General features: G+C 49.0%; 2 protein-coding genes across 4 annotated transcripts in view; both read right to left on the bottom strand.

Annotated features, from left to right (window-relative positions):
• The window catches only part of KMT2A (lysine methyltransferase 2A), a 41,533-nt gene extending 20,189 nt beyond the window's left edge, over positions 1-21,344 (bottom strand). For 2 of the 3 annotated variants that reach the window (XM_064397983.1, XM_064397984.1), the window contains exons 1-13: positions 20,991-21,344; positions 13,079-13,148; positions 9,362-12,027; positions 7,911-8,088; positions 7,305-7,539; positions 6,203-6,267; positions 5,321-5,692; positions 4,632-4,705; positions 3,893-4,021; positions 2,926-3,039; positions 1,726-1,872; positions 1,378-1,473; positions 465-585 (exon numbers count right to left, since the gene is read on the bottom strand). In XM_064397983.1, the coding sequence (XP_064254053.1) occupies positions 465-585; positions 1,378-1,473; positions 1,726-1,872; positions 2,926-3,039; positions 3,893-4,021; positions 4,632-4,705; positions 5,321-5,692; positions 6,203-6,267; positions 7,305-7,539; positions 7,911-8,088; positions 9,362-12,027; positions 13,079-13,148; positions 20,991-21,329 (4,606 nt within the window). In that variant the 5' untranslated portion in view covers positions 21,330-21,344. The remainder of the gene's footprint in view (positions 1-464; positions 586-1,377; positions 1,474-1,725; positions 1,873-2,925; positions 3,040-3,892; positions 4,022-4,631; positions 4,706-5,320; positions 5,693-6,202; positions 6,268-7,304; positions 7,540-7,910; positions 8,089-9,361; positions 12,028-13,078; positions 13,149-20,990) is intronic. The other variant, XM_064397985.1, reaches the window with a different exon arrangement.
• A 1,891-nt stretch (positions 21,345-23,235) lies between these two features.
• Positions 23,236-24,652, bottom strand: ATP5MG (ATP synthase membrane subunit g). The gene is made up of 3 exons (XM_064397638.1): positions 24,495-24,652; positions 23,949-24,109; positions 23,236-23,408 (listed from the first exon to the last, which is right to left on the bottom strand). The coding sequence occupies exons 1-3, from the start codon at positions 24,556-24,558 to the stop codon at positions 23,310-23,312; spliced, it is 324 nt and encodes a 107-aa protein (XP_064253708.1). The 5' UTR covers positions 24,559-24,652; the 3' UTR covers positions 23,236-23,309.
• Between the last annotated feature and the right edge of the window lie 29 nt (positions 24,653-24,681).

Here is a 24,681-nt window from a genome sequence, read left to right as displayed (position 1 = left end):
CAAGACTTTCTATCCTAAGATTCTTCCTCAGAATGCCCTCTGAGGTTCAAAGGCATGTACAGCAACTGACACAAGGAACAACCACTTTACAATAAAAATTTTGCTTTTAAATTGCTTTTATGTCAAAAGCATCTTAAAATGTGTTTTCCTCAACTGCTATAACTGCTATTTGAAGCCCGGGGCCAACAGGTGTGCAGTAATTCCTTTATGTAGCAGAGTGTTTACATGCTGAAAGCCCCGAACTCTGACAATAAAGCAGTGATTTTGGTGAGCCACTGCACAGTGTAAGATCCTGGCTCTGAACTGTTATATGTACTTTCAGGCTCGACCACAACCAGCCTGCATTGCTGCCTGGACCGTGCCAAGCTCAGGTGCCATGCTAGCCCTCTGCCCACTCACACTAGCTGATTCAAACCCAAGCAACTGAGGAAGCTCCTGCTGTAAAGAATCACTACTTTATGTACCTTTAGCAAAGAGTTTGGCACAATCATGACACAGGGAGAAGTCATGAGACCACTGTGCATCCCATCCTTTGCCCGGTGTTGTTGATCCACAGCTCTTGCAGCGAACACATTTGGTACATATCTGGAAAAAGAATTCATTTGGCAAGAATTACTTGCTTTATCCAGCAGTTTCTGTGCTTTCAACACATCTCATAATTTTTATTATTTCATGAGTGCAGAGATGTTACCCAACAGTACAAGAAGTTTTAAATGCTGAAACTTTCACTGAAGAGAACTGAGCTCATTTCCTCCATGGTAAGATGGTGATAATACAACAGGAAAAACACTAAACCAAATCACAGTATAGTTTTTTTGTCCTTCATATTTGCACTGAACAAAATATCACCTTTCCCTCAACTAAAATAGATGTAGTTGTGGCATTTCTTCTGATCTAAAATATACAGTCCTATTTTAACAGTTTTTAAACTCTGTACATTGTAGAAGGAAACATGTACACAATGTCTTAGCAGCAAATACACTACAGGCACTTAGAACAAAAGCTTCAAAAACACAAATTAGCAAATCAATCCAAATTGTCTCTCAATACTGGTATCGATGAGATTGTTAACAAAGTAAACACTTCCATTTTAAAGACCTTCTTCCATGTTCTGGGACTATGACCACAAAACTTACTATGATCTTACAATTTACTACAAATGAAAAAAGGGGTAATCTCTCTAACAACTCTGCTTTCTCAGAACATCTTATCAGCAAGCCACCTCACTATTTCTAAATGTACCTTCTGATGCAACAGGCACCTTGCCTTGAAGAGATGAGGAACTGCATCAGAGCAAACCACCTGCAGAGCTCTGCTCCATGGCATTACCATCAGTCAACAAATGAATGATCCAAAAAAGAAATTAAAATCCCTCACCCAAACTTTCTTTTTCTTGGTGGGTTTTGTTGGGTAGTTTGGGCCCAGGCACTCAGGGTGATAGCTGTTTCGGCACTTGTTACACTCCAGCAACTGCTACAGGAATAAGGGAAACAAGCATTGGTACAGACACCCTGCAAAGGGACGCAAAATTCTGGACTTTTACATTCTTTACTGGATCCCCCATTCAGGTCATGAGAAAGAAGCTGCAATGGAGCAACTCAAGAGGCCTCCTCCCCTGCTCACAGAGACTCTGCTCCTGGCACATGCTTGCTGGCCAACCTCTGGATCCAGAGGAGCCCTGGGAGCAGTGGGGGTGCTGCTGGGTCTCCCAGGGGTTTGGGGTACCTTGGTGGCCTGGTGCTGTCTCCCACAGACGTGGCAGAACTTGCAGCGACGGCAGCACCAGTTCTCCAGCTGATCTTCCTGGGGCCGCTCGCTCTCCTCCAGGCAGAACTTGTGGAAGGGCTCACAGCAGACCTGGCAATATACAAACTGCAGGGGGGGAGAGGCAGGTTTTAGCAAAGCAGAAACTGCTCCAAGTTCCCAAACCAGCCCGCTTGTGCTCCGAACTATTTTGAATTCTGCTTTACAATTGACAGAACAAGATTTTAGGAGGGAAACTCTGTATTTCAGGTAACCTAAATAGTGACTGGACACCTCACAGTCACCGGGGCTGGTACCTGTTGACTAAGTGCTTTGAGCATTGAAAAAGGCCTATAGGGCTCTTCAGGATCTCCCTCCCTCACTTCATCCCAGTACTACAAGCCAATTACACCAGAAGACACACTTGGTGCATGAAGTGGGGACATGCAGAGCAAAGAGAGTCTCTCTCCCTCTGCTCAGCCCACTTCACCATTACAAAGCTCTTCCAGTTTCTCTGTATCCTGTACAAGGGTGGTCATACCAGAAAAACAATCATCCTCAGAGCACAGACACTGCAGGCTCACAGGGGACATGGGAATCCTTTGTCCCCTGGGGGCCCCTGACTAAGAAGGGGATGGCTCCATGCCCCACAGGGCCTTCATGGACCTCACATGCACTGATGTCCACATCCAGAACTTAACTCCCTTTTCCCCTGTCCACTCACAGATCCCAGCCCCTCTTAGAGCAATAGCACCCAGGTCAGCTGGTCTGAAGATACTGAGAAGGCACCTATCTAAACCTGGAAATGCATTTAACACACCTCAATCCAGCTTTTTAGGCAGCGCCAGAACCTTTCCAGTTATGTTTCTGTAACAGTTTACAGCTCTTGGCACGTATGGACACACCTGGAAAAGTCAAGGCTGTCTAAAAACTGTTAGCACCATTGGGCAGTCTTTCTTATTTCAGGTTAAAAGAGAGCAAAGCTCCTGCTTTACATCAGATGCGAGTTCCCAAACTGATTTTAAATACCTTTAGTATCTTGGGACAAATTCTAGCAAGGACAGATTTACCGGTATTATTTTAATTTCTTCTGGATTAAGGTCATTATCATTTTTATTTATTTGTTTTTGTAACAGTACAGTGCTGTAATTAAGTCATCGACAGCAGAACACAATGCTTTACCTCCACATGTCCACTGCTGGCACAGAGAAAACACACCACCCTGGGAGTAATAGGTACCGAGGTGACGATGCCTAACCCACCCATCTCCCAAACATTCTCCACTTCACAGTCCTCCTGAAAGTACAAAAGGACACATCACCATGCAGAACAAGGCAATACAACATCAGTACAAAATGCTCATGCCCTGTTCAGTTCTGGGCCTGTGATTAAGATGCCTCAAACTGAAATAATTCCAACGTCTACCTCAGTCTACTTTACAGTGTATTCTGGGAGAGTCATAGCTCGGCGCTGTTCCTGCCGAGAGCACTCAGTGGCATGCTAGAGCCTTCCTTCTAGGGAAGGCAAACCTAAGGAACAGGACAAGGCTTTTCACAATTGCACAAGTATTACTAGAAGTGAAATTTCAGAAGAATTATACTTTATTAAAGCTCCATATTTGTATAAAACACTTATGAGATCTCACTATGATCTCCAGTATCAACATTTATAGATGAACTGAAAAATTATTAGGAAAATATTTTATTATTATTTCAACACTGTTGTTCAAAAATGTACATGAATTATCATTTAAAAACCCCAGATATACCCCAAACGTTGTGAATTACAAGTTACTAACATTTTCCCCAAATCTTGTTGGCTCAAGTTGTGGTAAGGTTTTAAAGTTCCATCTTAATGGAATAATTCTTCATAAACCTCAAATTCTTGCTCATCCTCACACATTGACAGTTAAGGTTTTAAAGCTTTAAGTGTCTCTTCATCCAGTACTCTAATTATAAGAAAAGAAAGGCATAACAAGCTTTTAAAAATCAACCAAGTGACTTGTCATGAGGCTCCTATTTTGGCGGTTCCCTTTGAAAGGTACCAGACACACAAACTCAGCAGTTATTGCCAGCACTTTCAGGGGACTCTAGTTCCAGTGTCTGAAAGCCAGCGGACATTCAAATACTTAAAACATTTTGTCCTCTACCTTGAAATCCACTCGGATTCTGTGGACTCCATCTGTAGGTGGCTTTTGCTTGGAACTGCTGCCGTTAGTCAGAGTGCTGAGCAAGTTCAGTGTGCTGCTCTCTGGCTTGCTTAGAGGAGGGGGCTTTTCCTGGTCAAGCAAAGGAGCCTGCATTAATCCCAACTCTGGACGTTAGAACTCAATCAGCAGTTACATCCAATACCATCAATAATTTACAGACAAACCCCCAAACCAGCACAAAATTAACGAGTATTACAAAGCTGCAGGGAAGTGACCATTCTACAAACCATTCCCTAAGAGCATTCCATATGCAAGTACAGTCCTAATTCCATGTGCTCTACCATCACATTGTTTTTTCATCAAAGCATGGGTTGGTGTTTGGATGCAGTGGGGCAACTCTGGGTATAAACAGGATCTACTCACTTCTCCCTTTACTTAAGACAATTCTTTTTTTCCACGATTGAGCTATTTCTGAGACAAAAGTAGTTGCATTTTTTTATGGAAAAGCTAGCCTCCACCCTCCAACACACAAATCTTAGATGCCAAAGTAACATCTGAACTGAATCTTAGGCATAGGCTATGGTTTTTGCTATCCATATACTGCCACAAGGGAAAACCTAACATCTTTAAGAACCAAATAAAAAAAAATGTGCAAAGGCTTAAGCAATATGGTTCTACTTTCTAGACAGAAGTTCCAGGTGCTTGAGATTTTACTGACTGTATAAAAAACAGTATTCACCTTTTCTTTTGGTTTCTGTTTCACAGGGAAAGTTGGACGGGGAGCAATTTTTTTCTGTTTGCTTTGTTCTGTGCCTAGGAAGGGGGGGAAAAATTATGAGTATTTCAAGTAACTAACAGCCACCTGTAGAGAAGAAAAGGGAAAAAAATCAGCTGGGTAATGTGCGATGAGTTTTAGACTAGAACTTTTCCACCCTCTTCTGTGGCTGCACCTCCCCAGCTATGAGCAGTTTCTTTGAGGCAAGACTAGAAGAAGAGTTTGCTCTGCACACAATCTGGAGCATTGTGGGTGCAAAGCCACAGAAATCCCAGAGCTGCCTGGCTGGTGACTGTTCACTCTGCTCTGCACTACATACAATAGTGGGCTATACTTTTGTATAAAAGATTACATCCTCCTGGTTTCACATTCAGAATGGGAAGTTGCCAGACTTAACAATTCTGAAAATACACTTCAAGACTGCCACAACTATACAACTCAAGAGTCCCAACCAGGATAGCCATCTTTCTCCCTGCCCTAACATACACTGCAGGTCAATAAAAAGGAAGTCAGTTCTAAGCAAAATTTCCAAAATAATCTGCTGAGATTTCAACACACCGTAAAGCATTCACTGGGTTTAAAATGCACCAGCTTTCAGCAGTATTGTTACTTAACGTGACTCAAACGTATTGAGGATAAATAGTCCCATTTACCTATTTCTGGCTGGGGAGTCTGCTTTTTCTTGGGCTCAGAAGTGCTAAGTTTAGGTGCTTCTTTTTTCAAAGGTCCTGAGCTTGGTGGCTGAGGAGGGGGGAGCTGGACTGGCTGGGACGTCTGCTTGCCAGTCTTTCTGGTACCAGACGCAGGGACCTGTTTGGGCTCTGACACGGGAACGGAGGAATTCCCATCCTCATGCTTTTCCTCAACAGGCTTACGGGCAGGCTCACTGCTCTTCTTCCCAGAATTGTCTTCTCTTGGTACAACAGCCTGAGGAGTCTGTTTCTGTCCAGAGTCCAACTGGTTTTTTCCAGAATGGCTTTCTTTCTTCTCATTTGTCTTGGATTTCTTCTCTTTCTTTTTTGCAGCTAAGGAAAAAAAGCACAGATAAAGCAACACAAACAAAATAGTGTGACCTCAAATGATTTGCTGCTCTCTTAAAAAGGGATACAGACACTTTGATTCAGAACTTTGTCAATTCTGTCAAAGAAAAAATTGTACTCAGAAAATAAATTTGGCTTATACTTCAATCCCTGTTCTCTCACACCTAGAGCCCCTATTTTACAACAGCAATAAGCAACACCCTCCTGCAGTAACACAGATTCAGAGCTGAGAGCAGACTTTGTGAGGAAGGAAAAGGAAGCAAAAGTCAGCACCAGTCCAGTGCTGAAAGACACTGGCATGTGTCTCACATCTCACATGATGTACTCACATCTCTCCTGCCCCTTGCACCTGCCACCAACAGTGCAGGCAGGTTGGCTCCCAGCAGAGTAACTTTTATAAGCTCAGTGTAGCTAAAACAACAGCACAGAGAGCAAAACCTATGAAAAGAAAAGCTTCTGTCTTGTCCTATACTCAAGGTAAGTCTTTTAGCCTACCTTTAGCTTGCTTCTGGAGATAAGCTTTTGAAGGCATCCACTGTAGATTCTGACATTTCCTCATTCTAAAAAGAAAGAACATGTCATGAAATCAGAACAAAGATGCAGATATTAAGAGGGCAGTCTGTAAATACTTAACATCAAAAACTGAAAATAACATTATCAATACATACACTACTTTTGTTCAGACAAAACCAAGTACTCTTGGCATGGGACTAGACTAGGGGACCAAGCCTTTTGCTAACTTTATTCAGCTTTATTCCCTATTTGTCTTATTCTTGGCATAAAATGTCTTCTGTAGACTGGGCCAGGCTTTGTTTCTGCCTCCATTCCTGCAGCAAGGCTCATGGCTCTGAAACCCAGCCCAAAGCCTGGGCAAAGCTGCTGAGAGCAAGACTCCTTCCAGTCTGCAGAGTGTTCTCACACAGCAATTCTCACAGCAAGGCTTATAAATAGCTCTTATACCACAACAATCTACTGGTGCCACTTTAGCTGCTGCCTTTTCAGACAGTTTATCTAGTCTGGTAAAATCAATTTAATACCGCAATTAAAAAGAAAAAAGGTTCAGTCTAAGTGATATGTATAAAAAATGACAGAAGAAATCATGGAAGAGCAGTATTTCTTAATGATATCCAGAGACACCTTTGATCCAGGGTTAGGATCCAGAGACCCTAACCCTTTGATATACAAAGTGTATATAAGCTAAATAAACACCAGCTTGAAAAGACAAGCTCTTCATTAATGCAGTCTAGGAGAATAAGAGATAAATATTTATGTGCATATTGCCTTCCTTACAAAATCCTGTACTGCCTAACAAAAGCCACAGATCTTACACTGAACAATCCCCAGTACTCTGCCACTTCTATCACACTGAGGAGAATAAACTAGAAGTGAACTCCAGAAAAAGAGCTCATAACTACTGCACCTCAAATTGTGGTCTTGACTCTCAAACTGTTTACAGTCCCTCGCTTGGATCAAGCTTCAGACCAGGTCAAGCTCAGTCCAAGCCCATGACACAGGGCAAATCTGCCGCTCCTGGCCCTGGGTACACTTATCCCACTCAGAGCAGGGATTAGCTCAACAGCTTCTCACACACACTTACTTGCAGCACTGCTTCTTTATATTGCGCCCACCAAACTTGGGTTTGTCTAGACAGTTAGTGCAGACCCCACAGTCCTCTGGAACCTGACAGCCCGAACACTGCCCGCAGCGCCTGGAGCGCCGGCCCTTCTTCACTGGGGGCTCCTGCTGTGCCTTGTTCCTGGTGACCGGCTTAATGGGCTTGATTGGTGGAGCAACAGGTTCAGCCTCTTCTGAGCCAGCTATCGATGACTTATCTACCAAAAGAACATTTCTAATGTGAATTTTCTGATGTCAAAGAATGATTCAGGAGTGTCCAATTTAGCCCATGAAGCCTAAGTTCATCGGCAGAGCCACACAGATGCAAGAGACTGTGTGCATACACATGTGTACATGTGTATATGCACACACACCTCTCGGCAGAACCAGGTTTGGTGCAAAACACACATATTTAACACAATTCCTGACAGCTTAAAGGATTAACCCTGTTTGAGTGGCACTGTAATAGAGAGCCCAGAGCTCTTTAACATACTTTCCCTTGTTAATCACTTGAAGTCCTCATTTACAGCAGTCACCAGAAGCTGACTTTGTATGGACCCACAGATGAAAACCAGAAATCCTAACTCACCATCATTCCCCATGGAAGACAGTATCTTCTCCCGCTCTTCCCATGGTAAGGCACTCAGAGTGGGCATGTCATCAGGAAACACCGCTCGCTTGCGGCCCAGTGCAACAGCTGCTCTCCTGCAAACATGCTTTATTCGCGGTCCTCGGACTGACGTTTCTGATGAATCACTCTCTTGCCCCTAGATTTCAGAACATGAGAGCAGACAGTATTCCTGAGAAAATCACCAAAATGAGACTGAGAAACATGCAATAGAGACTTCTAAGCAAATTATATCTTAGCTTGCAGATTGTAAGAATCAGGATAAAAACAGGCTTGGCCTTCTAAGCCTCAGTTATCCAAGAAAGGATAAATGCAAGAGAACAAGAGTTTTGACTCAACTGGAATTACAAGGTAAGTCTGCATCCACTACTGGAAAGCAAACTTGCTCATGAAGCCACATTATCAAGGCACTGACATTAAAAAAATCAGAGTCCACTGGAATTGGAGCAGCGCTTGGTGCTGACTGATCCAGCAGAAGCCAGTAGTAGATGAGGGTGTTTGAGAGTTTTGCAGCTGCTGATGTTTCAGATAAGGGGCTTGAGTTTACTGGGATGCTAAAGAAATGGAGCATTTTAGTGCAATTTTCCGTGTTTTGGTAATATTTTGGAATATCTCCCACTGAAAGAACTATCCCAAATAAGCAACTGTGAGAATCTGGGCTTCTGCTACATCAGGCCAGTCATACAAATGTATGGGCATCTTCATTTCAGAAACAAACAGCTGGAGGCTTCTCTATTTGAAGTATATACTAGTGATTTTCAATACTAGTGCTGTTACAAAAAGTAAAAGTTTAAATAAGAAGTATTCCCTGAAAACATATCTGACCTCCCTTTCTGGCAGGTAAAGAGGACCGCAGAAAAGGGTGGTTTTGGGGTGGGGAAAAGAAAAAAGAGCAAAGTGGTAGGAAGCAGTTCCCCAAATCAGATGCAAAATTCCAATGGATCTTCCTCCCTCCTATAAGTGAGATCACTGCATAAAGTTAAAAAACAGAAAGATCAAGAAACAACCTTCCTTCAGAAGCCAAGTTTATACTCGAGGAGGGTCCCCAAGAAACCTCGAGGCCAAGACAGACACTGCATTTTGCTGGAACTGCACTTTTCAGAGTGAGTACTACCCTAGATAATCGCTTTGCTTAGATTTGTTCAGAGAAACCCAATAAGCAGCTATGCTGAACTGGTCTCCAAAATGCATGCAGCTCCCCTGTGAGCTAACTACGCAGCAGCTCCCTCTTCCCCTCAGCTCCTGCCCAGGGATGCTTGTTTTTGGGTCGTTTGCCATCTGTTGCACTAACAGCTGCTTAGCTTGGCACATTAATTCTTCACGCTCAGTATACAAAAGCTATTAGTGACTTTCAGGACAAGTTCAAAGTAAGATGCACTCTAGCAAAAAACCCAACTTGGAAAAAGGAGTACCTGTGCTTTTGGCTGATCTGCTTGCTTGAGGGACTTGCTCTTCTCAATCTTGTACAGCTGGGCTTTTGCCTTTTTCAGAAGACTGGCTACCCTCTTGTCAGTCATTGGCAGTTTGTCTGCTTGAGCCAACATAGAACTGATGGAGGAAGCAGAATGTTTAACAGTGCTTGATGAAGGAGCAGAAAGACGCAGAGCTTTTTCCTTCTCCAAAGACGGCACAGTGGGGCTGAGGTCCAGGTCTGATTTGTCCAGCCCCCCTCTACCTTTCTTGGATGTTTTGGTTTTGACAGCTGTTGTATCTACCAGAGCAGCAGTGGAAACTTCTGCCGTGGCATCTACTGCTGCAGACTTCTTCCGCCCGGCAGTTTTCTTGGCGGACGATGATGCTGCAGCATCTTCACTGACTTTTTCTTTGGGCATTTTACCTACAGGAAACAAAGCAGCGCTGCTCTGTATTTCTGACCCTTTTCTCCTCTTCTCTTTCTTTGACTCTCGTTTATTCTCCTTTTCTCTCTCTCTGTCTTTCTCTCTGCTCTTGTCCTTCTCCAGGCCTTTGTCAGCATCTTTATCTTTGGAGAGCTCTTCTGCTGCCCTGTCCTTGTTTTTGCCTCTCTCTGTCTGGGGACTTGATGTGAACCAGGGGAAGAGAGGAGTAGGGCTACCAGATGAGAAAGGCTCTGCTGGAGCACTTGTCTGCTTCCTTGGTCTCTGGCTTCTTTCTGCTGATTCCCCAGACTGCGATAGGGAATGGGAGGGAAAAGTAAAAGTTGAATTTAAGGCACTAGTGGCAAGAGAACTAACTGAAATACTAGTTAATGAGGAAGAGACAGAAGACTGTGGGGTGAGAGTTGTCAGGTCAGAGGTACTAAGCCTCCCGCTCCTCGTCCTCATGGAGTGCGAAGGAGACCTGGGCTCTGATCGGATGGGGCTGAAGGCTTTCCTCTTCCGCCGCCGCGAGGACGTGCCCGTGGCAGAGGTCCCCGTGGTGGCACGACCGACAGACGAGGGCAACGTTACAGACTCGAAGATCCGGGAGTGGGCCTCGCTTGGTGTGAATCGTGGCGCTCGCAGCAGAGGACTTCTCTTGTGCATATCAAACCTGGCTCCAGAGTGAAGCGAAAAGAGACGTGTGGGGGCTGTGGCACCTGGTGTTGAGAAGCCAGAAGCAAAGCCAACGTCCTCCGGTGTCAGCGGCGGGGGTCTGAAGTTATCAAATATCGGTTTGCGAATAAGACCCTCTTTGGCATATTTTGCTGATGAGAAGTACTGTGGCTCTGACCTGGAATGTTTCAGGGAGGTCCACCTAAATGTTGGCTCTCGCAGAATTGACTTTCGTTTCTCTTGCATCGGTGCAGCAGAAGCAGGAAGAAAGGGTGAGGCTAACGGTATGGTTGGAGGCATAAGCCAAGGGGTATGGTCTGAGATGCTTGAAGCAGGCTGCAGTGGTGGGGGGGGAGTGAGCAAAGGGGGAGGAGGAGAGGAGGAGGACTGCTGCTGTGGCATGCTTGGTAAGGCTGACAGCTTTTTTGCAGTCCTCTGGCCAAAACTTCTTTCTGTTATTGAAAACCTTCTATTTCTTCTATCACCATTATCGTTTTCAGGGGACTGAGAAACAGGCAGGGGAGTGTGAACCTCTGGAGTATTGCTTCGCTCCTCAGAAAGCATCTGCATCTCCTCAGAAGCCTGGGAGTCTGTAGATGTATCCACGCTGGGGCTGCTGGACCGTGAGGAATCTGAAGACATCTGAGATGAATGTTGAGAAGCGGCGCTGGACTTTTCACTGGAGCCACAAGATGTAGTGCTGAACCTGCTGTTTGGTGTGGATTCTAGTCTGGATATTTTAATAGGAGGATCGTAGTCTTCATCCTCAATAAACCGTTTGGGTGTTTTGATAATCCGTGATGAGATTGCACTCACAACTGGCATGATGAACTGTCGAATATTTTTGAGCTGTGTTCTCCCCATCCTGCCCTGCAATTTGGCTGCTTCTTTCTCAATCTTTTTTTGCGCTCCCTTTTTAGCCCTCTGCAAGAGTTGCTTAGCAATCGCAGCATCCGTCCTTTTGGTGGAAGGTATAATCCTGACAGGCTTAATCCTGCGTGGACTCTGTCTGACAGCAGCCTTCTCCTCCTTCGTGAGAGGCGGTGTGCCATCCTTTTCTTTGCGAATCCTCTGGGGTTTCTCCAGCTGTGAGTTTATGACTAAAGTTGAGGAAGTCTTTAAACGTTCAGAGGACGGTGGCCTGCCTCTCCTGCGCACAATCTGAACGCTCTTCCTCCCAATCTGAATTTTTGCCCCAGGCTTAAATTTAGATTTCAGTGGGGAAAGCTTACTAGTTCTTAATTTCTTGATTTTAGTTGCTTGCTGAAATGTAGTGGATGGTGATCTTTTGATTTTTTTCAGACTCTCTTTTTCTTCTTTGCTGCCCTTCTGAATGTCTGATGTGTCCTTCTCCTGTGACAATTTGAATTTCACACTTGTAAGTGCTGGAGGTCTTCCTCGTCTTTTTTCCCCACTCTTAGACTCCTTCTTCTTTACTTTCTCCATGGATGTGGTTTCAGACTTGCTTGAAGGGGAACACACTGATGAGGAGTCTGACAGTACAGCTGAACTTCGGTCAGAACTGCTCCGGGGCCTCCCGCGAGGTTTCCGTGGACTAGATTTAACTGAGAGGGAAACAGAGAATGCAGGGAACATATTAAATTTCTCCAAGTGTGGGATGAGCATTACCCAGGTCACATAAGTATTTACTCAGTATCATTCATGCTGCCCATACGTTGCCAAAACATTTCAGATAATCAACAAATAAAAATAGTTTTAGCGCTACATGTAGAGAATCCTTTCCCAACAAATGTCTTTTCCCACATAAAATACCACACAGATAACTTGCTTAAAAATGCAAGCTAGTCTTTTCCCAACAATTATATATGCAATTGCACAAGCCCAGCACCAACCTCATGTTGAGAGGGAGCAATAATTCTCAAGGGCACATGCTATCTTTTAAACACATGAATTTTAATAATTTTTTTAAGCAGCTCACAGCCAGTTGAAAGAACAAAAAAATCCTTCCTTTCAAGTGCCATCCATCTGCACTGCTAAGGGAGAGGTCAAGAGAGCAAGAACAACCTACACAAGGCTGATACAAGACAAATTACTAAAAACTGGTTTTAGCTTTGAAACACAGTTAATACTCAGCACTGACTTGGAGCCATCAAGCACAAGACTTGATCACCCACCCTGACCAATGCATTTCACTGCATTCTCACCAAGTCCAGCTATTTCAGTTCTGGATCTTCCCTTGCACTAGCAAGGCACCCCACCACAGCTTGCTGTTGAAGCCAAGCTGAGCAGATGATTATGGTGGAAGAGCAGAGCACTCTGGTGAGAGCATTTACTGACAACACAGGCAGTAAGGAGTCTACTGAAGATACTAAAATAGTCAAACAGTCTCAGACCCTTACTCTTTAAATAGCTGCCTCTCCAGAACACTGACATGAGGTTTGAAATACTGGTTTCCTCAGTATAACTCTTTTACTCAGACTTTCCCTTCTCCTTTACAGATCAGACATAGAGAATCCAATACTAACTGCATAGAACCTAAAGACTGGTGTGGCTTTTATGGTGGATGAGATTTGGTGGAACAAACAGGAGAGACATAGCAAAATCATCACAAAAGAAAACAGAAAGTCAACTCCCAATCCTGCAACTTGAACTTACCTGTGGGGGACCTGGTGGGACTTCGTACTTTAACTTCTTCATCTGAACCAAAACCTAAAAACTGTTCATCCTGCAATGAGAGAGCAGATGGAAGTCTGAGGACATGGATAATAATGTTGAAATTAACTCCACTGTGAATGAAGCACAAAAGGATTCTAGAGGATTTTCCTTCCCTAAAAAAAGATACTGGCATTTGCTCTTCTAACAAAGAATTGCTAAAAAGGAAATACAACTTTTATATACACATACACAGCAACTACAGTTTACAGCTACAGAACAATCAAAAAGAGTTACAGGAAAACAAACTACAAATATATACAGAAACAAACCCTTAATACATAAAATCTGCTGCTCATATCAAACAACAAAGCTTTCCTCCTGTAAGCTATTATTCAAACCACCCTAAAGACACACTCCAGCAAATGAAATGTTTCTGTATATATTATTCTAGTACAAACATAGCCCAACTTCCTGCAAACTTACGTAAATCCTCTCTTTTTAATTCCCTTCAGACTTGGTCTTAAGGAGAGATGAAAACCTGACTTCTACTATGAAGCTCTTTCCTCTGAAGGAGGCATGAGGTCCAGAGTGAGTCAGGTGTATCAGGAGTCTGTAGGTGTCAATCCAGTTCATCTGCCACTCAAATGCGTGGCATCTTTTCAACATCTTGTTGTTTTTATATCATTCCACCTTTCCTAATCCATTTTCACCTCAAGTATTTAGTTGGCCAGTCTTAACTTTCCTATGAATTTGGAAACAGAGATGCCACTTGTTGTTTATCCTTTCAAAGCACTATGCAATGTGGCTGCTAAGCTTTAAGAAGGGCAGGCACTGCAAGAACAGTATCCTGCAAGTGAAAAGGGACAAGACTGTGAAAGAAGGAGAGCTGCACAAAGAAGTAACACCATTTCTTTGTGTTCTGCCTCATCCTTTTTACATGGAATTCCTACTTCATCTACTTACAGAGATCAGGAAGAGCATTTCGGCTAGTGACACCACAATCAGAGACATGAAAAGGAGCAAGGCTTTAGAACAAAGTATTTCTCAAAATTTTCTGCCTGGTTTGTGTCTCACGAGCCCCAGTGTAAACAATTCAAACGCCCTGACCAGGTGGACATCCAGGTGCTCAGTGCAGATAATGGTTTGGCCAATTAAATACAACACATACCCCCTCGGGCTGCAGGTACCTGTAAGGCACCACCAGCACATACACCTGCTGGAGCAGGGGGTGGCCCTGCCCCTCCTCACATCCCTGCTGCCTATCTGCTCTTCACACTTGCAGCAGAAATGACAAGAAATCCAGAAAAAGCAATGATAAAGCAACATAGCAGAAATAAAATTATGCCAGAAGGAAGATACTGCTTCTGCCCGAGACACCTTGCATCACGCAGAACCCCTGGAGGCCATTCCCAGAAAGGGAGAAACTCCTGCTTCCCAACTTGAGTCCTGCAGCGCTGCAAGCTGAGCAAGAGCAGTGCCCAGCACTGCGGATCAGGGACACGCCTGCCTCTCCCGAGCACGTGGGCTACAGCAGGATGTAAACATCGCTGGGTGCTGCAGCACTGCCTGCGTGGGCGTGGGCAGGGAAGGGGTCCCAGCCCCGACAGAGGGAGAAGCTGTCAGCGCAGACAGATGTGGGCTGAAACCCAGAGAAGGCACAGAGAAATAGCAAATACCTAAGAAGGTTTAGAATACAAATACAGTCAGGTTTAGAAATGCTGAGGGATCAGCTGCTCACCCTGTGCGATTTCCTGACTTGCACTGGCCTCCAAGTTCCTGTGGCTGCTACAGATCTTTTCTTCATTTTGTTGTTATGGGTCCTAAAGTCATTATTATTTTATCTCTGGCTACTAAATCAGTACTTGCCATATTTCTGACAATCACCTGTCAATCCATGATTACAACTTGCATTATTTTCAAACTGAGCTCTGTTATCTTACTTTGTCAATGTAATATAAAGTAATGTTTCCAGCACTAATACTGGCTAAATAAAATGTAATGTTTCCAACATCAATACTGGCTTTGGCCCAATAGCCTGGGAATGATTTTTTCCATTTCTTACCAACCAGTCACTAGAAGCATCTACAGCAAAAAGGCTCCTTCCAGAAAACAATCACTTCCGCTTCATTTACAACCACAAGTAGTATGACCAATATGTTACATGTGCTTGTGTGTTCGGGGACATTCCTGAGTGTATTGGTGACCTCAGAACAGTCACTATCACTACATGAGAAGGCAACCCTGTGACCTGTCAGAGAAGATGAAGAAAGCCACTAAGTATCACTCAGCATTTGCCAGGCCAAACCATTCAGTTGGCCAGCACATCCAAAATGCACCTTTGAGGCAAACTAGGCAGGAACAGCCTTCCTCCAGTCTTTCAGAAATGTCATGACAGATGGAGAGTGATTAAAAACCATGAAGATTTTGAACATGGCCTCATTTACCTGAAGCAGGCATGGGATGATCTCTCTGTGGGCAGCATGTACATTACCCATCAAACATTACACTATCCCAACTGGGCTCAACTTCAGAGTTGTGTGCAGATAAAGAATGGCTTTTCCTGAAGCAACCCAGCTACTAAAGAATAGAGAAGTTGCAAGCAAAGGTCTATGACAATGCTCTTGAGCAATATTACTTTTCAAAGAATTTCCAGTTAAAGATCTCACAGGAAAACCCACCTTCAAAGGAGAAACTATCCTGCAGGCACTAAGTGATGTTCTGATCTCTGTCTGAAGAATAACAGTATAAACCATACCACTATGGATCTGAAGTTGCATGGGGCTCTAAACCAGCAGCCACTCCAATCATCACCTGAAAAAGTTTATTTTACAATAGAGTCACCTGACCAATGCTGTCCTTCCCATTCCCCATCCTGGGTTTGGCCCAAGTTAGACAGCACCTCGCTTTCTTGGAAAGGGATAAGCTATTTTTAGAAGCTCATTCAGATGCCTGCTTAGTGACTGCAGCACAACATCTACCAGACTCCTCTGCTTTCAGCAGAGTAAACACCCTGGGAGTTGGCAGGTAGTAACCCTGAGACAAACACCGGGTGCTGGGAGCAGAGCAGAGTCTGCTGGGAGTTCAGGCAGACGCTTCCCAAGCCATTACTCGTGATGCAACTTCAATAATAAACAGCTGAGCACTTGGGGTGATTGTTATGCACCAACTCAGGTAAGGGGACATTCGTCCTTCCATTGTTTAATTAAACTGAAGCCCTAGCAGAAGTGATGCACAGACTTTGCTGGGGCTTCACCTGGGAGCAGCACCAACCTACAGAGAACACCCTGAGATCACAGAGCAGCCCTTGGCCTGTTCACCTCCACATGACAGCCCCAAACCACACTGCAGTGGTACCCTCAGGCATCACCCATGGTAATACAACGGTGATTAGGGCTGCAGCTTCCAGAGCCCCATTTTTTCAGAATTAAAAAGAATATATTGTTCTTTATGGGTCTGAGGCTCAGGGCAGGTATGTTACTGAGAATACAGATCTGTTTTGCCAGAGTCCTGGTTCCAACCTGGATGAGAAATTCTGATTTATGCTTTCCATTCTGAATACAGAGAAATGCTTATTCTGGTCACAACAAGCTTTCAATAATACCACTTCCAAGGAAGAGGGTCAGTCAAACCACTACCTAGAAAGATGAAGCTTGCAGATGATGAGAGAAAAGCCCCACAGCTGCTGTACGGATGCATTAAAAAAATTCTTTTGTGGTGGTAAACTCATCTTTTTCTCCTAAACATATGTTCCTAAAGAAACTAAAGTCAAACTATGCTCTGCAGCTCACCTTGGGGGGAACAGCTAACCCTGCTCTGGAAATTCTGTGGTATCCCTGAGAAGTGATGAACCACTGACTTGAGGAGTTACCTGTTTGCTCCAACAGGTGCTGCAGTTCAGCACTCGGGTGCCAATGCAGAAGTGCATGGCCAAGCACTGCTGCAAGTCTGTCCCAGGAGTTTCCAGCTGAAGGAAGCACAGTGTCCAAAAGCCCCTGGAACAAACTCACCAGTCAAGGCTGCTGCTCTGACATTGCCTTACCTGCCCACTGCTGATGCCAGGGGAACGAGCCACATCACCTCTCAACTGAAAAGCTTCCCAAATTCCTAACAAACTTCCTAAAACTGCTTCTCCTGAGGGTTTGGAGCACTGAACAAAGCTGACCAAAGCACAAAACCAGAAACATTTATTTTCACACGTCTGCCAAAGCAACACCCGCATGTTCAGGAAGGGAAAGTGCACAAAGGAACCTCCATCTCTTGGGCCATGACCTGCATCATCCTCACCCACCACGTGTCTTGTCAGACATAAACACCTACAGCAGTCCCCTCCCCGTGCACGTGCAGTGACCACCTTACAGTGACAGGAAAGGCTCTGCACCTCCAACTCACACATTAAACACTCAAGCAGTCTGACAGTGACCATTCAACCTAACACTATGTGAGGAAATTTTGAGGCAAACAGAATAAATTATCTGTACTTCCAGCTCAGGCATGACCCTGGCAGCAGTATGGAAGGTAATCCTTACCCCCAGGACATGGATCTAATACCATTTCCAAACATTCCCGGCATCAGCGATCATCCACAACTCCAACATTCACCTTAATTCAAACATTATGCCCCAGGTGCTACCAGGGACACCACCATCACCACCACATGCAACTGCCAAACTTGAGCTTCTGCAGCTTTCAGCCAACGCAGATTTACGGGGGTAACTGTCAGCATGCATCCAGCACACTCTCAACTTTTATGTCCCAAAGCTTCAATCCCCCTTCACAGACAGGCAGGAAGCTCTAAACTGACAGGCAGAGCAGATATTTAACAACTATGTTTATGCTTCTTTTATGCCAAATATTGACATAATGAACCAAGAAAGTGCAACCGTATTTTTCTTGCTCCTACAGTGCCACTCACACCAAGCTGAAAGGTTAGTACACAGTACAAATGCTACCTTTCAACCAGTTACAGCTTCACTGTGCAAAAAGTCCCCCAGCAATTCTTGTCGTGTCAAAATTGAGTATCAGAATGTGGCTCCTTTAATGTGAGCTGGTTTCGAGATAACTCAGTGCAACACTGAGCTGCAGCAGAAGACAAGGTTTTGTACAAAGTGACCTCAATCTGAGGAGAATGCCCTGCCACCCCAGAATTCAGGTATATTTTAAATGAGAAATGCAGTTTGCTATGTACTACAAAACTGTCAAGTAGACAAGGGAAAGACCGAGTCTAATACTTGCTCTGGACAACATTACTCCTGCATCTAACTTGGTGGTAATACCCAATTTCAACAGGTACCTACACAAGTGCAGACAAGAATGAGGTAGAAAAAAAACAAGCACGTGGAGCAGAAGTTGTAAATAAAAAGGTAACACCGCTTCTTCCTCTGACAGCCACTGGCTCCTGACCTCAAAACAACTGCTCAGAGTTTATTCCTGATGAGGAATAATGGCAACTCGGTTGAATAGTGTAACTGGCCTGGCTCAGGAAGGACCCTCAACCTTGTGGAAAGAACAGCATGAGCACCAGGCAGTTTCTGAGAGGACACGGTGAGCCCTAATATGAAGGGGTCTTCTGGAAGCCCCCAGAGCAGCTGCCCCAGTGGTACCAGAAACTGCATGGTTCCTGCACTGCACACAGCTGCCCTCTCCTCTGGAGAGACCACAGGCAGCCCCCATGTGCTGGCTTCCTACACGTGCCAGAGCCCTTTTCACACCCTCACCCCCACCTCACAGAGAACTTGTACTGCAGGACAGAAAAAAGCAGCCTCTGGTGCTGTAATCTTCACTAGGACTACGACGAGTGCACAAGTCACCAGCCAGGAGAGCACCCTTTGATGCAAAAATGTTGTGTTTCTTGAGCATCACCAAAGGAAAGGGCGAGTTAACTCAATCTGACTGTTTGTGAGGATCCTCTCTGAGCATGCTGCAAATCCAGAGCGAGGGGAAACACCTGGGGTCTGCCCCTGCCTGGCTCATGAGCGGCCAGGCAAAACTGAACCTACAAACAACAAGCCACAAATCAATGTTTATCATTTATTTCTACTGTATGCAAGGTTATTAGGGAAAAGCTATTAGCAGCTAAGTAGAAAAGAGATGTAATAAGTAGAATTCTTAAAATCCAGGAGACCCTGTGTTAATCAGATGCCACACCTACAACGCATTCAAGCTATTTTACTTTAAAGCAAAAACACCCTAAAGGCTAAACTCAAAAAGATATCTCAAAGATGTTTTAGGCTTTTTTGGGATGCAAAAATATACTTGAAGACAACTGGAATTAAACAAACCACAGCCCAATGTCATCTCAGGAAAAAAAAAAAAAAAAGAAAAAAAGAAACAAAGCAACTTGCCTCCCCCCACATGAAAAACCTCCTGGGTTATTAACTCTGTGGTCAGCTTGGTTAGCCAGATCTCAAGTCATTTCTATCCCTGAACTAGCACTGGTGAGATATTAACTGCTTCCCAGAGGACTCCATGAATTCCATCAAGCCATGTCTACTGCAAAAACAAAAAAGAGAAGCATCCCAAAGCGCACCCCCTGAGATGATGGCGTTAGTGAGAGCAGTGTCTCACACCCAGAGGGTGCACAGGTGAGGGCAGGAGTGTCCCCACGCTCAGCTCTGCTCCTGCAAACACAACCCAGCTCCTCCAGCACCGCAGCTGCCGCTCCACAGGCAAGGAACTCCTCCAGCTCAGCCACGAGCAAGGAGCTCCACTTTATGGCACCCAACAGAAAACGCCAAAACCAGGCCAGAAAGACACAAGAAAACTGTATTTTCACGTGTGTTTTAATGAACTCTGCTACGGCCAGTGACGGGAAAGGAAACCAAAATACAAAGATACATTCACCTACCCTACAGCTGACAACCTGCCTGGAGAAGAGGAAGACAGAGCTGGCCCTTCAAAAACCTATAATAAAGCCCTCCTGGTACAAAAGACCTGGGGAATCCTCTTGCCGGCACGAGGATGCCGCCAAGGAGCGATGCAAAACAACTGGGGGAGAGCAGCGCTGCAGCTCGTAGTAACACACCCCCATCATGTCTTCCCTGCTCTGTCAATAGGTGGGTTGTCGTCGCACTCCCACTCCGGCTGCCTTAGAAAGGCTTAAAAAAAAAAAAATAAAAAAAATGAAGGGAGGAAGAAGAGCAACTCGAAAAAAAGAAGAAAAAAAAGAAGAAAAAAAAGAAGAAAAAAAAGAAGAAAAAAAAGAAGAAAAAAAAGAAGAAAAAAAGGAGCGGCAGGGCTCCTAGTACCGGCGAACGGCCTCTCGCAACGGGCCAAGCTCCGCCTGGGGCATCCACAGCGGAGAAGGGAGGAAGAGGAGGAAGAGGAGGAAGAGGAGGAGGAGGAGGAGGAGGAGGAGGAGGAGGAGGAGAAGGGGGAGGGCCGGTGCGCGACACCCACCGCCGGGCCCGCAGGAGGGGCCGGCAGCCCAGCCCCCTGGAGCCCCCGCGCCCGGGGAAGGACGCGTCACCCCGCCGAGCATCCCCGGCAGCGGGGCGCGCCGGGCGGCCCCGGGCCGCAGCATCCCTCCTACCTCGCTGCCGGCCGCGGGCTGCGCGCACCGCATCCCGCCCCGCCGCGGGCGCGGGAGCGGCGGGAGGCGGATAATGGAGGCGGCGGCGGGGAGGAACGCACCGGCGGCAAGTCGCGTGCGCGGGGAGGGACGGCGATGGGCGGCCGGAGCGGGCACCGGCACCGGGGCCCGCCCGCCGAGCCCCGCCGCCCCCCCACAGCCCCCCCGCCGGGCGCGCCCTTTGTGCGGGGCGCGGGAGGTGTGTCCGGCGGCGGGCGGGCTGCGCGGCCGGGGCCGGGTGGGTGCGCCCGGCCGCGCTCGGGCCGCCGCCGCCGCCGGGGATGCTGCGCCCGGGAGCCGCCCGCCCGCCGCGCCCCCCCGCCCCCGCCCCGCCGCCCCTCTCACCTCTCCGCTGCCCGCCTCGGCGCCGCAGGCCGCGCGGAACCGCCGCAGGTTGATGCCGATGGTGGCCGAGACCTGGAGCGCCGCATCGAAGCCGGGACCGGCCGCGGCCGCGGGGCCGCCGGGGCCCGGCGCTGCCCCGCCTCCGCCGCTTCCCGCCGCCCCGCCGGAGCACGGGCCGCCGCGCTCGCCCTCGCCCGCCGTCGCCGGCGCCGCCGCAGGCTCGGCGGGCCGCAGGCTATGCACGGCCGGCACCCGTAGGCGGGACCCCCCCGGGCCCCGGCGGCCCCAGCCGCCGCTGCCGGGCCGGGCGGGGAAGCGCCACCGACCGCTGTGCGCCATCTTTACTGAGAGGCGACGAGCCAGAGAGCGGGGCCGGGCCGCACCCCGCGCCCTGCATAGCGCTTCGCCGGCCCGTGGAGGCGCTGCATAACAACGGGTGCCATGCAGGTTGTGGGGCTCCGCCATCCCGCCGCCCCGGCCCATGAATAAACCATGCTCGATCAGTGCTAGCCCGGCATAACGCTGGGCGATATGCAGAGCCCCAGGCCCGAGCCCCAGTGCAGCCCCCCGTCCTGGATGGCGCAGCCTCGGGCCGCCGCGGCCCCTCATAACTCTCAGTGCCATACAGGCGCGGGGCTCCTCGCGAGCCGGCCCCGGAACCTGCCTGCCGTATAAGCGGGCCGCTAGCAGCCCTCATAACCCCGAGGGCGATGCCGAGCGGGAGCAGGAGCCCCGCGCCCCGGACCGCGCATACGGCATAGGCGGTGCAGCCGCTCCCCTGCATAGCGCCGGGCCGTATGCGGGGCGCGGGGCGCGGCCCCGGGCCCGGCATGGCAGAGCGCGCAGCTCGGCCGGGGCGAGCCGGTGCCTGCGGCGGCACCGCGGCCCCGAGCCGTGGCACCGCGGCCGGGCGGCTTCGCCCTGCCCTCCCGGCCCCGGCTGTGCCTGCCCTCCCGGCCCCGGCTGTGCCCTGCCCGCGGCCCCGCGCCCCGGCGGTGCCGCGTCCCGCCGGGTGCCGCCCCCGGGAGGGAGGCGGCGGCGGCACCGGGCTGGCAATCCTGTCGCGCACAGCACGGCGAGAACAGGGTTAACACCCAACAAGTGCCGCCGTGTTCTGTGAGAACAGCGCTGCAAGCGCACGGATAAGGTGTAAATCCCTCTGCCTGGGCACCAAAATGCCCATTTTGCTCCGGAGTTCATCAGCTGAGGGCAGGGCAGAGCGAGGGCGGGGAGGCTGTTTGTCCGGACTGCTCGGGTGTTAGGGACAAGCTGCTGGAGCCTCTGGGGTCACAGCCCCTCTGCTGCCTGGGCTCCTGCTCCCCAGGACTTCCCGGCAGATCTGAAATTAGATGTTGTTTTCGTGTCTAGGGACAGGAGCATCTTTGAGCTCTCCCGTGCTTTACTGGTGCAGCTCAAGCCCACCCTCCCGCTGAAGCTGCTCCTGGCCAGCGCTGCTGTGAGCTGCAGCCCCCCGAGCGCCCACCAGAACCTGCTCTGACAGGGGCACGTGTGGACAAGAACAGGTCAGAGAGGCAGGTGCTGGAGCCCGATCAGACAGCCTTGCCCCTGGTGAGGTTCTCAGGTTCAGAATCCTCCTTGCAGTCATCACCAAGGAGCAATCCTAGCTAAAACCATCTTCTAAGATAGTAAAAACAGGCTGCCAGCTTCAGAGAGCTCCCACAAATTATTTTCTGGACATGTCAGAGCACAGGGCACTCACCAGGCTTTGCAGAAAACCCTGCAAGGGCTGGCTGACAGTGAGCAAGGTGGCAGAACCCCAGGCAGCTCAGCCTCTGGCTGGTGGCAGCTGAGGTGACACATGCAGCAAATGCAGCAAAGCTCTGCTTGCTTGCACAGGCTGGCACTGCACCAGCCAGACCCCAAACCAAAGAGCTGCGTTCCCGATGGAATAAGCCACGGAAATTGCTTCTGATAATGTAAAAAGTGCTGGAATGTGCTTTTGGGTCCCACTGGCTGGTGGGAACCGCATTCTGGAACAAATGGAACGTTTCCCCTTGGCAGCCTCTGTTTGATTTTGGGGCTCTCAGACCTGCCCTGGAGCCACAGCTGGGGCACAGTGAGTGTCCCAGAGCACACAGAGCTCTGGTGGCCAAAGCAATGTCACTAAAGCAGCTCTGGCACCCTTGGGCCTGGCCCTCAGACCCCTCCTGAGGAGCCAGCCCTGCCAGCCCTGCCCCAGGACAGGCTGGCACCCGTCAGAGCACCAGACAAGGATGACAACAGCTCGGTACAGGCTCCCAGTTTATTGTTGCAGACGCCGTCCCAGACCCAGCAGGGTGGCACAGCCGAGGGGAGGGCTCACACGTTGTAGCCGATGAGGCCGCCCTTGCCGATGATCTCCCCGATGTAAAACCACATCAGCACCTCCGTGGCCACCAGGCCGTTCCTCAGCGCGTCCTGAAAGGGAAAAGGCACTGCTCAGATCACATCCCACGCTCCCACAACAGCTCCCACATCCCTGCCCTCCAGCAGCTCTCAAGGCAAAAACCCAGAAGTGGGGCAGAGTGTTTGCTGTATTCAGCCACCCCTCAACATATCCCATCACAGAAATGTTCTACAACATAAGCACACTGTCAGCTGCTGACTGTGGCTTTTTAGAGCTCTTTCAAGGACCATTTCTTAGCCACACACGGAAACACGCTGATTTCAAGGCCAGCCAATGACACAGCTGATCCAGGAGGCTGGGCTCATTCAGCCACCTATGGATTCTCCCTTTTCCTGCGAGCAGAGGGGAACAAGCAGCCTGGTCCAGGCAGGGAAGAATTAAAGCAAAGCCAATAAAACACTTTAAGCTCTGGGCCCCTGAATTCCATGAGCTTCATATATCGCAGCCAACAGTTCCCTCTGCTTCCCAAGGCAGGAGCAGAGCATGTCCTGGGGGGCCAGGAGGCTCCTGCTGGAGCTGTGCTGGCACTGTCGCGTCCCTCCGGCCGGTACCTTGACGGTGAGCTGCGCCAGGCGGCCGCTCTGGAACGCCCTCACCAGGCCCTTCATGCTGTCGATGGCCCGCGGGATCTCGGCGGGGGTCGGCGGGGCCAGCTCCACCTTGGCGTAGTACCAGAACGTGGCCAAGCGCGGCTTCGAGTAGGTCACGGCGGCTGCGGGAGGGCGAGCGGAGCGGACGGTGTTCTCCCAACGCCGGGAGCCCGCCAGGCCTCCCCGGGGCCGGCTCGGTGCCCTCAGCCCCAGCCCTGAGCCCTCAGACCCGGCCCTCAGCCCTCAGACCCAGCCCTGAGCCCCAGCCCCGGCCCGCTGCCCCGAGCCCCGGGCTGCTGCCCTGAGCCCCGTGCCCGCTGCCCACAGCCCCTGGCCGGCTACCCTCAGCCCTCAGCCCCGTGCCCGCTGCCCTCAGACCCGGCCCTCAGCCCTCAGACCCAGCCCTGAGCCCCGGGCCCGGCCCGCTGCCCTGAGCCCCGGGCCCGCTGCCCTCGGCCCCGTTCCCCCTGCCCTCCTCGCCGCCCCGGCCGCAGCCCGGTGCCTCACCGCCGAGCAGCTCGGGCCCGCGCTGCACCAGCCGCTGCACCAGCCCCTGCGCCGCCTTGGCCATGGCTGCGCGCTCAATGTCACCGCCCGCGCCGCGCCCGGCGTTCGCCGCGGCCAGCCCGCACCGAGGACCCCGGGCCACGTGCGCGGGGCGGGGCCGGGCCGCGGGTTCGAGTCCCCGGGTTCG

Source organism: Passer domesticus, chromosome 23 (assembly GCF_036417665.1).
Source record: "Passer domesticus isolate bPasDom1 chromosome 23, bPasDom1.hap1, whole genome shotgun sequence".
In the NCBI taxonomy this organism is placed as follows: domain Eukaryota; kingdom Metazoa; phylum Chordata; class Aves; order Passeriformes; family Passeridae; genus Passer; species Passer domesticus.
Note: the sequence above shows the minus strand (reverse complement) of the source record. Positions and strands in the feature narration are given on the sequence as shown.

Coding starts and splice junctions, on each gene's coding strand:
- ATP5MG (XM_064397638.1), bottom strand. CDS start 24,558: ATGGCCAAGGCGGCGCAGGGGCTGGTGCAGCGGCTGGTGCAGCGCGGG. Junction 24,110..24,494: donor CGGGCCCGAGCTGCTCGGCG/GTGAGGCACCGG, acceptor GCCCTCCCGCAG/CCGCCGTGACCTACTCGAAG. Junction 23,409..23,948: donor TGGCGCAGCTCACCGTCAAG/GTACCGGCCGGA, acceptor TTTCCCTTTCAG/GACGCGCTGAGGAACGGCCT.